The sequence below is a fragment of the Castor canadensis genome, chromosome 1, assembly GCF_047511655.1.
Source record: "Castor canadensis chromosome 1, mCasCan1.hap1v2, whole genome shotgun sequence".
NCBI lineage: Eukaryota > Metazoa > Chordata > Mammalia > Rodentia > Castoridae > Castor > Castor canadensis.
The window spans coordinates 138819235-138833670 of record NC_133386.1 but is presented as its reverse complement, the minus strand read 5'-3'; the positions used below and the strand labels follow the sequence as shown (position 1 = coordinate 138833670).

Genomic DNA, 14436 nt, shown 5'->3' with positions numbered 1-14436 from the left:
CCAAGATATTAAAGTATTTAATATCTATTTAAAATTCAATTATCAATTTTCTCTTTGTGTTCCTTTATTTACTTTGCATTGATATATTACCTTGTTCTCCCAAGTGATTGAGGAGAGTGCATTCAAAATTCATTTGAGGACTGCAAGTATGGCTCAAGTGGTAGAGTGCCTTCCCTTCAAGCATGAAGCTCTGAGTTCAAACCCCAGTACAAACAAAAACTTTTAATAATTCACTTAAGTAGAAGATAAAACTCTTAAATCACTCTTCTCTGAGGCACTGCATAAGGCAACGGACTGATGTTTTGTGCTAGCCAGTTGTATCATCTCTCTTTTTGCCCCTGGTTGTGGCACTGATTTAACCAACTCATCCACAAGGAGAACAGATCATTCTCCAGTGTTGCTAAGAGGGAAGCTGAGCTAGGTATGGTGGTACATGCCTGTAATACCAGTAATGTAGGAGGCAGAGGCAGGAGGATCATAGGTTCAAGGTCAGTCTGGGCAAAGTTAGTAACACCCTATCTCAAAATCAGAGTAAAAACAAAATAACTGGGGGCATGGCTCAAGATGTAGACCTCTTGCTTACCATGTATGAGGCCCTGGGTTCAATGCCCAGTATTGCAAAAAATGTTCTTTAAAGCATTCTTCTAATGTCTCTGGTATCTTCATTTTTAGTGTGTGCAAAAACATTATAGATTCTAGAATGGTAATACCACCCACTGCACGAATGGCACCTTACCTTGTTGGAGTTTTCTAATAAAAACTGGAATGTGTTCTGCACAGTTTGGCATGTTTCTAGCTCAGTCTGGCTGAAAACTATTAAATAATCCTTGAGGTGATCATACACATTTCCATCAAGAGCCTGGAATAGAGGAGTAAACAAAAAAAAATTATGACAAAGCTTTCACACATAATGTCTGTCTACAAAAAAAATTAGGGATGTTCAGTTTACAACACACTAATAAAGGACAAAAGATACAGATTATTATGCAAGAGTAAGAACAGTTAATGTCACTTTGGAAATGCTAAATCTCTGTAATAAATAGCAATGAACACAGGTAAAATCCAACATTGCTAAAGCCAAGGGGAAAACAGGGCACAAGTGGGAAGCAAAAACACCTGGGCTCTGATCTTGCTTGTATGCCTATTGGCTTCTGTAGATACTTCATGATAGGTGAGGTGCAGAAACTAAATGAAATCATAAAAAGAAAGAATCCAGGCACAGAGCCTAGGACAGAATAGACAATCAACATCAGTCTCCTTCATTTTCCTCATCCATTACCGGTAGAGTTATAAATTAGTATAGATTATTAAAAAACAGAGAACAAACAATAGAAATGTTTTAATAAAAAGTGACTCAGAGATCCAGTTTGGGGAAGAAACACCAATACAGTATCAATGGAGGTTTCTGGGTTTTATTTTAGCATTCTTGTTCATTCTTTTATTTAAGCATTTATAACCAGATTCTAAAATTGAAAAAAATAATAAAAGAAGAGAAAAACAATGAACATTTGAGGAATGATTAAGCTATGATGCATATAGTCATTAAAATATATACAGTCATAAAATTAAAAATTAAGAAAAGTGAATAGATCAAAAGTATGTATCAAATACTCTTTTAAAAAGCAGACCAAGCAGAATAAAATTGTATTTATAATAATAATAAATAGCATTCTGGATTCTTGCCAATCAATGGAGGTTTTCTTAAAACTTGAGCAATCAGGCATGGTGGTTCATGCCTGTAACCCAAGCACACAGGGGCAGAAGCAGGAGGATCATGAGATTCAGGCCAGTCTGGACTACACAGCAAGATCCTATTTCAAAAAGAACAAAGGAGGTAGAATCCATCTAATATAAAAGTGACAATTTTAATAATTTTAAAGTGTATTATTCAATGTGTAACCATCACCACTGTTTAATTCCAGGACATTTGTATCACCACCCCTTACTCCCACCAAACAACAACTATACTTACTAAGTAGCCACTCTCCATTCCTCTCTCTAGCCCCCAGCAACCACTAATCTTTGTTTGTATAGATTTGCTTACTCTGGACATTCCATATAAATGTAATCATGTAATTTGTGCCTGGCCTCTGTTACTCAGCATGTTTTCCAGATTCATCAATGTAATCATATTTCATTCCTTTTTATGTCTGAATAATATTCCATTGCATGGATATAATATGTTTTATTTATCTATTCATCACTAGATGGAATTTTTTTCTTTCTACCTTTTGGCTATTATGAATAATTCTGCTTTGACCATTTATGTACAATTTTTGAAACTGAGCATACAAATGAATGCATTTTGTTATACATATCTAAAACAGAGCCCAGAGGTTATGGGGAGAAAAACACTCAGGTCTCAATGACTGTTCTGGGAACTTCCCTGCTAGGTCAATCCAGCAAAACAGCCTTCCTTATCTTTTTTTGGTGGTACTGGGGTTTGAACTCAGAGGTTCATGCTTGCAAAGAGGGTACTCTACCATCTGAGTCATACCTGAAGTCCAACTTCCTTATCTTTTAAGTCCATATTTTTTCTTCTTAGCAATCGACAGGACTGGCACCCAGCTAGCCTTACAGAGTGACTGCTTCTGCTCACCATTCAGAGCCTGCCAGCTCCCTCAAGCACTGAAAATGCCAATGAACTTTCTTTTCATAATGACTTGCTTCCCAGAAGTTGCAGAGGCCACCCCAGACCATCTACATGCATCCTGACTGCAATCCTCATTTTTTTGATATTACTTCCAAATAAAACCTTTCTTGTTTTGGAGATCTGCTTCTACCTTTATTTTAGTTTTGACAACTGGGAATATACCTAGGAGTGGAATTGCCAGATTATGCTGCAATTTTATGTTTAACTATTTGAGGAACATGTCAAACTTTTCCACAGTGGCTGTACTTATGCATAAGGGTTCCAGTTTCTCCACATCCCTGTCAACACATGTCACTTTCTGTTCTTTTGTGTTTTATTTTCTAAATTTTGAAATTATACAAGCCATTCTGGTAGATGGGAGACGGTATCTCACTGTGGCTTTGATTTGCATCTGTCTTTCTCTCTGGTCGTACTGGGGTTTGAACTCAGGACCTCATGCTTGCTTAGCAGTCACTCTACCACTTGAGCCATACCCTTGGCCCTAATTTGCATTTCTCTAATGACTAATGATGTTGAGTATCTTTTCATGTGCCTATTGGACATTTTAATATTTTCTTTGGAGAAACAGTTCTTGATTTTTTTTAAAATCAGGATGTCTTTTTGCTGTCAAGTTGTAAGAGTTGTAAGAGTTCTTTATATATGATTCTAGACTCTTATAAGATAAAAATTTCAAATTTTTTCTTCCATTTTTCAGGCTTTTTACTTGATAGTGTCTTTGATAAACAAGTTTAAAATTTTAATATAGTCTAACTGTTATTTATTATTTTATTGCTGTGTTGGTGCTATATACGATTCCTCAGTGAAAATTTCCAATAAATTTCTTTTTCTCTTATGTTTGGTTATTGTATTAAACTTATAAAACTGACTTAAAAATAATTCTGTCCCCCACACATTGAGTAATAAAGTTTCACCTTCTGTGGAGCCTTAGCCACTAGATGGCACCATTGAACACCATTTGAAAATACAGGCCGTGCAAAATACCTTTAATTTAAGGTATTATGTAGTAGTAGTAGTTATGTAAAATCACCAGACACTGTTGGTGTTGAGTTGGAATAAAAATTCCAACCTTAAGACATGAGTTTCATGAACTTGTTTTATAAAAAAAGAAACACATAATTTATTCAGATACAAAGTTTTTGGCTTAAAAATGCTCTTGGTAGGTCATAGCCTTGTATTTGCAGAAAGTCACTGAAGTATTTTACTTACATATAGGAAATTATAGCATAGACATTGTGAACTCAAAAAGAGAAGGCATGTATTTTCAGCTGAACCAAATGCCCCCACGGTCTCTATGACTTCATCACTGAGCACTGCCTGTACCTAGGCGTTGTGCTAGCTATGTGGATGTGAGTGCAGGGAATCAGAATGGTTTAATACAAGTCCTTATTTATTTATTTATTTATTTTGGCAGTGCTGAGGATCAAACCTCAGGGTCTCACACATGTCAAGCACACACTCTACCACTGACCTACATGCCCAGACCTCAGAGTCCTTTTCTTAGTCCTTACCTGCATTATTGCAGAAATTTCCTGTGGCCCTGCACCCAGGTATCCCTCTTGCCCACCCATTTCACTCTCTACTCTGTATATCTTTCTTCTTTTTACTTCATGTCATTTAACTTTGCACTTGTGACACCTGTCTGCCTTTCCTTTGGTTGTTAAGCTCCATGAAGAAGGGATCATGTTTAGCACTGCATCTTCTGCGCCAAGTATGCAGTCTGACATATTGGCAATGTTCAAAAAAACCCGTTTAACAAATAATACATTGAATCAGAATTCACAGATTTAATATTTGAACTCAGGGCTTTAAACTCAGGGCTCATGCTTGCTAGGCAGGTGCCCCTCCACTTAAGCCACTCCCTGACAACCCCAGAATCCACAGATTTAAAAATATAAATGAAGTCACACTGAACCCCATAACTGAAATGTAAGCCTAATGATATTAGGTACAGGAACTACCTAATCCAAGGACTTGTTTTAAGAGATAAATTATGTTGCCTTTTTATATTCCTGAGTCTCTTCAACTAAACAGATTAAAAACCTTACAGTAGATAATTTTTATTTCAAAACTGAATCAAATACAATCCAAATGCTGCATTTATTTCTTATAAATTTCAAGTAATAAGTATTTAAAGTTTATAATAAATGATAAAAGAATCACAACAGCTGGGTACTGAAAACTCACATCTGTAATCCTAGATACTTGGGAGGCTGAGATCAGGAAGATCATGATTCAAGGCTAGCCTGGGCAAATAGTTCGTGAGAAACCATCTCCAAAATAACCAGGGCAAAATGGACTGGAGGTGTGGCTCAAGCGGTTAAGGGCTTTTTAGCAAGTGTGAAGCCCTTAGTTCAAATCTCAGTCCCCCCAACACAAAAAGAATCACAACAATAAAAGTTTGATAAGGGCATGAATAGTAAATATGCACTGAGATTTGTCTACAACTCAGAATTTAACTGAGCAAGCAAAATGTTCTCAGAGTACACATGTATGCTCAATTTCCAATGAGCAGATATGCACAAACTTTAGTTAAGAGACCTGTGTAAAGAGCCATAAATTTCTTCATCAATGATACAATTAGAATGCACACAAGCTCAGAAATGGCAAGAGGGCATTCTTTTAAGGTCTATACAAATATGAATTAATCTGGAAGTATATGTTCCTTGGTTGTCTCTAATATGCAAAAATTCCAAAGGTAATTCATCCAAGTGTACATTTTGAAAATATTCAAACTTTTGACCATTTGATATGAATTTCTAAAAGAATTCTGCAATATCTAAACTGAGAAAACATGGGGTCTTAATCAGCAATATATTTGAGTGGTCCAGCAGTGTTTCTGAAAATGAATTTGAATGCCGTTAGGCATGCTCTTTCCTATTAGCTTGGATTAAGTACAACTGTTCCCTCACATGTTACCTCTGCTCACATTTTTCATTCTATCTGCTTGACCTCTAAAATCAGTTGAGTTTGGAACTCAAGCTCAAAAAATTCTCAAAATATTAAAAAAAAAAAAAAGAATCCTAAGGCAAATTCAGAAACAGAATTCTAGGATGTTCCTTCCACTCAACATTTATTTTACAGAGAAAGATAAATTCCCTAGAACTTGTTTTAAGAGGTGAATTATGATGAGTTAGGAATTAGGAGGGAAAAAAAAAACACCTATGTTTTTTCTAAGCATTTGATGCAATTTCCCCTCAAGTGAGAACTTTATTTAGATTTAGGAAGGTCAAAGATTCTATGTTCAGTGTTAGGCTGAAATCTCCTAAGCTTCCTCAATGCAACCTAGAAAAACAAAAGTTGTCTTTCTTTTCTTTTTTTCTGAGAGCAATGGGCATTTCTAAAATAGTCTGGTAAAAGTCAAGGAAATAAATATCAAGATGATAAACATCAGCTGTCTGAAAATTAAATCATGAGATTTTACAGTCTTCCTTTGCTGATGTTGGAAGAAAACACCTATTGCCTAACTGATTTAGTTTATCTTTCACAAAGAGAAAGTAGCTCTTTATAAATTTAAAGAAATCAAAGTAAATTCTGGGCTGCATTTGCATTACAGTAAATATCCTAACAGTAGGCTGAATTTGTCAATTGATACAAAGTAAAATTAGAAAAACACAGCCTAAGTATATACTTAGTTGTTCTACTTAAAAGCTCTGAGTTATTTCAGGTTCTATGAAAGAGAAAGCAATAATAAAGTTTCGGTCTATGAATTACTAAGCCAAGAAGTGAAAAAAAGTTCATTACTGCTTTTCTGAAGTCTCTGTTGTCTACTACTAACCAGCAGGCAAGAGAAGTCAGGCTGAGAGAGGTTCACTGTACTGCTTATGGGCATCCAGCTGTGAGTGTGCTATAACCCCCTAGTACCTTGGCTGCAACCCCACTGCAGCACAGGACAAGAGAAAGCCTCGAATAACACATTTGCATTCAAATCCCAGTCACACTTCTTGCTAGTGACATCACTCTGGGAGGACACTGAACCTTCTTGAACTTTAATTTCCTGATTTTATGGAGTCAAGAGTATGCTACTTGCAAATGACAGTTAATGAAGTAATAAAACTTAGCCATCCCTACTAGAAAATTCACCTATTTGCCTAATAAGGCTGATGTAAAGGCTCTTATGACAGACTTGGTTTTTGGGTCTGGCTTCATTAGTTACTTGAGTAGTATAACTTCTCTGAGCCTATTTCCTCACCTACAAAATAAAAGAGATATACCTCCTTATGAAGTCTGCTAAAGAGATGTTTTTTTCTTTAACTATATTTTAGGAGTTATAGTTGTAGTTCATGTCTAGGGATTACAATTAACATCTTAATTCAAAATACTCTGGTTTGAATTAATACAAATAATTTCAACAGAACAACTTTGTTCCTATACCACTCCATTCTCTTTCATCCCTATGATATTATCACAATTTATCTTCAAAATTATAAGCCCATCAAAATGTTTTATAATCATTGTTTTATGCATTATCTTTTAAAGCAGACATTATTTTACCCAATCCTTCCTGGATGAGATAATCTCAATTTATTGGCCTTTAAATTCACAGATTCATCTGCTAGTTCAATTTTGCTGCTGAACCTTTTTAATATATTTTTATTTTGGTTACTTCACTTTTCCTTCTTCTTTTATGGTGCTGGGGATTGAACCCAGGTCCTCAGACATGCTAGTCAAGCACCCAACCACTAAGCTACAGTCCCAGCCCAGTTATTATACTTTTTAACTTAGAATTTCTGTTTGACTCCCTTTTATAAATTCTATCTCTTTTTTGATATTTTCTATTTGGGGGCAGTTGTCATTTTTCTTTTAGCTCTTTAGACATAGTTCCCTTTACTTTTTGGATATATCGAAAATTGGCAATTCAAAGTTTTTGTTTAGTAAGTCCCAGGTACAGGTTTCCTGGGTGGGGGGGAGAGGGTTCTACTGCCTACTTTCTTCCTCTGTACGGGACATACATCCATATTTCCTTACATATCTCATAACTTTTTTGTTAAAAACTAAACATTCAAATAGCAGATTTCTGCTTACAAACCATACCACCCCAGCAGCAAAGAGAAGCTCCTCCTTAGCACTGGCTCTGAGGACCCACAGGTAGTGAAGGTAGAGCACAGATGCATAGCTGGAAACGTACAAAGCTGTATGTACAGAAGACCTGGTAGAGAAATGCTTCTAAAAGAAAGTATGACAGAAGTTCAGATCTTTAGATGTCGAAACCAGAGAAACATAAGACAGTAAATGGACTGCTGTAAGCAGAAGAATACTTGGCATTCCAATTTAGTCCTAGAATTTTCTCCTAGTCATCCTTTGGTTGTGTTATTTAAATGTATCTTTTTTGTGTGTTTTTGAATTAAGGTATTGAAATGCCAAAGTAGTTAGTATGAAGAATATCAAGCTTTGTTCAGAAGCAGGATCACTGATTTTGGTAATATGAATGTCCATTACATTGAAATTTTAAAGAAAAGTTAACATACATTTCTTAGACATATGGGACTATTAATGGAAAGGAAGTAGTCTGTTACCCTTACATGTTTCCATTGTTCTCTTCTAAAACAACAATTGCTGGTTACATTAAATATGGTCTGATCCTCTATAGCCTAAGAGCAGCCTCCAACAGGAACAATCTTAGGCTAATGGTACACTCATAGGTGGAAGCTAAATTTCTTTGTGCCTGCCTTATCTATGCAATTTGGGATACTATAATAAAAAAAAAACTTGTGATAAGCATAATAAAGTAATCATATTTAAGAGTTCAATTATTTCTTAAGAACCTACTCTGTGCTAAGAGTTATGTTAATGGTTGAGATTGTATTTGGATGTGTGTTTTTAATACATAACCATGAGAACTTGGTCAAGCACTAGAAACAAACATATAATAGGATAACTTTAATTGTACAGAGTGATTGAAGAGAGGCACAAGTAAACATGGAGGTTTAAGGAAGATTTTCTGGAGGAAATGATGATTGAGGGTGTTCAGTACAGGTTGAGTATCCAAATCCAAAAAATCTGAAATCTGAAATCTAAATGTTATTGTTTGAATGTGCAATGTCTCCCACAGGCTTGTGTGTTGAATACTTTGACTCCAGCTGTAGTGGTATTCTGGAGGTGGGGCCTACCTGAAGAAGGTCATCAAAGGCAAATCTTTGAAGGTTTTAATCTGGTCCCCTTGTCCTTTCTCTGCTTCCTGTCTGCCCCATTCTCTCCACTATGATGTACTGTCATATTTCTGAAATGCTGAGCCCAAAATAAAATCTTTCTTCCTTTTAAGTTGTCTGTGTCAGGTATTCTGCCATAGTGATGAGAAAGTCTGAAACTTTCAGAAATCTGAAACATTTTGAGTGCTGTGATGCTCAGAAAGTTTTGGATTTTAGAACATTTCAGATTTTCAGCTTAGGGATGCTCAACTGGGAAAGTTTATGCAACTATTCCAAAATCTGAAAAAGTCCAAAATTTAAAACTGTCTGTTTCTAGGCACTTTGGATAAGGGATTCTTAGCTTATATTATGCTAGGCATCATGGGAAACACAGAACACAAGATAAAATATGTGAAACAATTAAAGAACAAGGTAGGTGTTAATAAAAACTACAGAATGAAGTAAGGATGAGTATTATGTATTAGTAGTAAGGGAAACAACAGAATAATGCTGGCTGGAGTTTTCAGGAACTATATTCCCAGCTTGACATGAATGAAAGGAAGAAGGCATTCCAGGTAGAGAAATACAACCCCAGTGCCCTCAATGGCAGAATATCAATGCCTGAAGTAAAATAAGAGTGCCAAAGGTAAGGCTGGGGAAATAAGGTAGATTCAGATTATGGAGGATTTTGAATTTCAAGATTTATATTGGAATTCAGATGATAGGAGAGCAGAGATAGTTAGATGAGGGCATTATCAGAAGTCCAAGAAACCTGACATGGCTTGGAGAACTGAGAAAGTCTCAGAGGTCTAGATAAGAAGGGCATAGGACAGGGGGAGAGAAATGGAGATGGGAATTCAAGTATGGTATATTTGATAAGTTGTAAGAACCTTTGTAAATGCTACAATGTATCCATATCCAGCACAACAATTAAAATAAAAAAACGAAGGGCAAACACAGCTAATTAAGCAACAGCACGTTTAGAAAGGGTTGAACACAGTGCCATGTGCCGTCTACTCTCTTCTCTACAGGAGCCACAATTTTACTCACAGAATGTTCCATTCTTAACTACTGAAATGATTAGTTATCAATGCTAGCCTAAGACTAATTTATCATTTTGATTATTTTTGTTTTCATAATGAGTTGATTTAGAAGGTTTTAAAAGTAGTCTTTGAGTTATCCTGTAAAGTAGATTTAAGATTATAAATATTTTCTTTTTGTTTATTTATGTATCTGTTTTTTTTGGCAGTACTAGGGTTTGAACTCACACTTGCTAGACAGGCGCTCTACCACTTTAGCCACTCCACCAGCCCTATAAATATTTTCTCTAAAAATATGGTAAGATTAGAGTCACAAAAGCTTTGGTCTTTATAATTAATAAAATTGCTTCTAAGCTACTAACAACAGATAAGATAGAGTATTTTTCAAATTTTAATACAATAGCCAAATCGTACCTTTTTTTTTATATTTAGGCATTTAGAATATCAAATCTTTCAAGAACAGAGTCTACAAAAGAAGAATTTGGCTTTCCTCATTATAAACATTCACATGTCTAGACTGAAGTCAATTCCAGCGAAAACTTCTGCTATACTAAGCAGTATTTGAAACACACAAAAGAACATTAGCTAAGGACATTTAAGAAGGAAGGCTAAGAAACACAGGATCCATTTCTCAGCAGCAATGACAGTAATTCTTCCCTAAAAAAAACTGCAACTAAACTTTCCCCCCAAATTTTATAAGATTGCAGCTACAACAGATTGTGTCCCAAATTATTTTCTAAGGAATGAACTTAAAATTATAAAACAAAAATTAAATTTTGACTTCTTTATTCCAAAGTTTAAGGTATACTACAATTATAACTTAATTTTCTTTAAAGAGTTACTTACAGAACTTTAGATGTTAAAAGTTGACTGTCTAAAATTGTAAAGACATTTCAATTCCTCTGTTACATTTTGATCTTATACAGTTTCCTGGCTTTTAGAAAACCTATGAAGATGGTTGGTAGCATTTTCTGTAAGTAAGTAATAAATAGTCCCAAGAAGCTTCTTTGAGAACACTTATGGATTGCTTACAGTTTAAACAGTGTCCTCTGGCAAGAGCCCCTAGTGTCTGATGGGACACGGCAATAGCCTCTATGTTAGAAAGTGCAAGCAAATTCAAATTGAAAAGGCATTTATGGTATAATACAGAAGATGCTTGGCTCTGATTTCATAGAAGCAGTACAAATAAATTTTAGCTTTAATTAGGAAACAGCTTTGCCATCAGCCTTTTAAACTTATCACTACTAAGATTCCAAAGACTGAAGTCTCACAACAATATTTAAATGGGGCTTTTGTATATGTTTATGCTTATCACAGATTCACACTTTTGTTTCTAAAAAGCCCTTTATAAATAAAGCATATTAGTATTTAAGTTAAAGTAATAGGTTTGATCAGAAACATGCTTGTCTATAAAGTGTAGTTATTAAATATGATTTTAATATTGAAATAATATATTCAGTGAGGTTACCATAATGTGTAGCAAGTAATAAATAGTTAATAAATAAAGCTATTTTAAAATTTTTCTTTCTCTTCAGGAGACCAAGATCAGATGGGTCTTGCTTATTAATGGGTCCTTAGTGAGTGGCACATAGAAGGTATCCAGTAAATATTTGTTAAACTATGAGTTAATAGATGGCCTGAAATACAAACATTTGTTAATAGTCACTGTATCTTTCACTTCTAAAATAAAATCTAAGAGGATTTAGGTACTTAATAGATTATTTTGGGTATCAGTTTTTTTAGTATAAACTGTAGACCCCAATTCTACTTTTAGCATTGTTCTTTCAATGATCCTTTCCTTCAACTCATAACTGGTCAGAGAGTTGTTTAACACACACAGTGAAAATGTTTAACTTATTAGTAAGCAAAAACTTAAAAATTAATTAAAACTCTTAAGAATAGTCTATATCCATCCAAATTGTTGCATATATATGCAAATATATATATATATATATATATATATATATACATATATAGTTATTTAATGATAAAACTCAGAGACACTGGCCTTTTTTCTTTTGAGACAGGGTCTGAAACTTGCTATATAGCCCAGGCTGGCCTTAAATTCACAATACTCCTTAGTCTCTCAAAAGCTAGGAATACAGGGATGCACCATCCAGCTCATATACTGCTTTTTAAAGTGTAAATTGACAGAATCTTTCTGAAACACAATTGGAAGGCTATATGTAAAGTATAAATAATGTTTTGACCAGGGAATGCATTTTTATAGGTACCTTAAGGAGTTTATCAAAGAGGTATACAAAGATTTGTACAAAAGAATCTTTACTATAGATTTACAAAAGCATAAAAAAGGGATAAAATTTGTGGCATGTTAGTATGATTGAATACCATTCAATTATTAACATCTTATTTTGGGGACAAAAGGCATGGCTCAAGTGGTAGAATGTTGGCCTAGTAAGTACAAGACTCCAAGTTCAAACCTCAGTACTGCAAATAAACAAACAAAAAACCCCAAAATTATATTTTCAAGTAATGCTTGAAGTCAGGAATAGGTCACAATGTATTTTATGAGAAAAAAGAAAAATACTTAAGTGAAGATGGTACCAATTCTGAAATATCTGTATGAAATATATGTATAGAAAAGATGAAAGAATAGGGCATGGTGACATCAACAGTATGTTTAGTGTGTGCAGTGTGGTTATTTTAATTTTAGCTTTAGGCTTTTCTGAACTTGGCAGATTTTCTTTTGGTATTTTGATAATCAAACAAAAAATACATCTTTTTTCAAATTAAAGAAAAATAAGAGATACTGACTTATTGATCAATAATGTTATGCTGTATATCATGGTATTCATTTTAGTTTTATTATAGCTGTGCTAGAGGGTAAGAAAGAACAACCAGAAATAGAAGAACCTAGTGAAGTAGGCTCATCAAATTTAAGAAAAGAGAAGGTCTGAGAAAAAGGGAGTGGGATCAAATGCTGCTGGGAGGTAAAGAATAACAAAGATAAAAGGCAACAAAGTTGTCACTACTGACACTGGCGAGAACAGTTTTATGGCAAGTGGAGTGGAAGCCAGACTATAGTAGGTCCAGTGTTAAGTGGGAACAGAGATCACAGTTAACTGCAAGAAGTCTAAGAAGAAAATAAATGTTGCTTGGGGCAGAAACATATATGGATAAACGTAGTCATACCTCCCAAAGACAGCAAGTTCACATAACTTAACAGGGATATATAACCAAAAGTTCAAGAAACAAACAGATCACCCCTGGCTTATAAAAAATGATTCCAGAAAATAGAAAGACACAGATTCCAAACTTATTTTGGGAATTAGCATAACTTTGGAACAACTCAAACAATAAAAAGGGAAAGTAAGTATCAATTTTCCTTGTGAAAGTACATATAAAAATCTGAAAAGATACAAACAGATCTGGCAATGTGCATTTTAAAAGTACAACATGACTAAGTGAGATTCATCCCAAGAATAAGATTATAAAACATACTGATATATTATGAAAAAGAAAAAGCATGTGATCTTCCAAAGCATGGGAAAATCTGCCCTGAAACAAAAAAACAACAAACTAACCCCCAAGTCCAGGAAAAGCAATAAAATTCCATTGTAATTCATGACCATATAATTTTTTTTAGAAACTGGTAGTAAATGGTAATTTTCTTACTATGATAAAAAGTTATTCCTGAAAGCAAATGTCATACTTTTTCAAATTTCTCCAATTACATCAGGCATCCTTGTATTAGCGGCCTGAATAAATATAGTATGTTAGGGAAAAAAAAGAAATGAGCTGTAAAATTAATGATAAATTATTATCATCTGATGACTGTATATGTATGTGTGTGTGTACATATATATATATATACATATATACATATAAAAGAGAATCTACAAACGATTAGAACTCGACCAATTTAAGGATGACAGATTTTTAAGTGGGTTTATTAAGGTAGAACTTTTGGTATGACAAAATGAACTGGTTGTCAGCCCCTTCCTATAAAACTGGATAAAATTGTCACAATCAACATTACAGGCTTTGGAAATTAATCAAAGCAAACCCAAAAATTGAAAAATTCCTAAACTTCATGTAAGAACAGTAGCAATTTGTGGTATTTCTACCTGGGGCTGTTCTCATTTCTGTGCAGTTTGGAAATAGCTCTACCAGGACAAAGCGAGTAGTAAAAATCAGCAGATTCATTGCCAGAGGAAGTCAATCTGGAACAGAGGGCAAAAACTCCTGTCCAGTGAGGTGTACCTGAAAGGCCAGCAGTTCTGTTGGACTAGGTAGGTCTCAGCTCCCAGACAGAATGGGCATATGACCAGCAGATTAGCCAGATTTAACAAAGATTCTGGAAATGAAAGAGGCATGTAAGTTCTCCACTTATCACTATCTGACAAGGAGGCACAGGCTATGGAGAACTGGGAGAGGACACAGCAGAAAGTAAAAGCAAGGTCAGACTACCTGAACTTGGAAAGCAGTTCCAAGCTACTAAACAGACCCACTACAGAAAGAGGGTAAAAAGCTTAACTGGCTTCCAGGGTCTGAGGGCTTCCAGGGTCACTGGCAAACAAGGGAGTGAAGCAGACATGGGGGTGAATCATGGAATACAAACTTGAAAATAAAAACAACAAATAAACTGAGTGGCGAT

The 14436-nt window shown here is 34.8% G+C and overlaps 1 protein-coding gene across 8 annotated transcripts in view; it reads right to left on the bottom strand.

Moving 5' to 3' along the window:
- Positions 1-14436, bottom strand: part of Fchsd2 (FCH and double SH3 domains 2) — a 272221-nt gene that overhangs the window by 66252 nt on the left and 191533 nt on the right. For all 8 annotated transcript variants that reach the window (XM_074083602.1, XM_074083607.1, XM_020163919.2 and 5 more), the window contains one exon: positions 737-859. In XM_074083602.1, coding sequence (XP_073939703.1) covers positions 737-859 — 123 coding nt within the window. The remainder of the gene's footprint in view (positions 1-736; positions 860-14436) is intronic.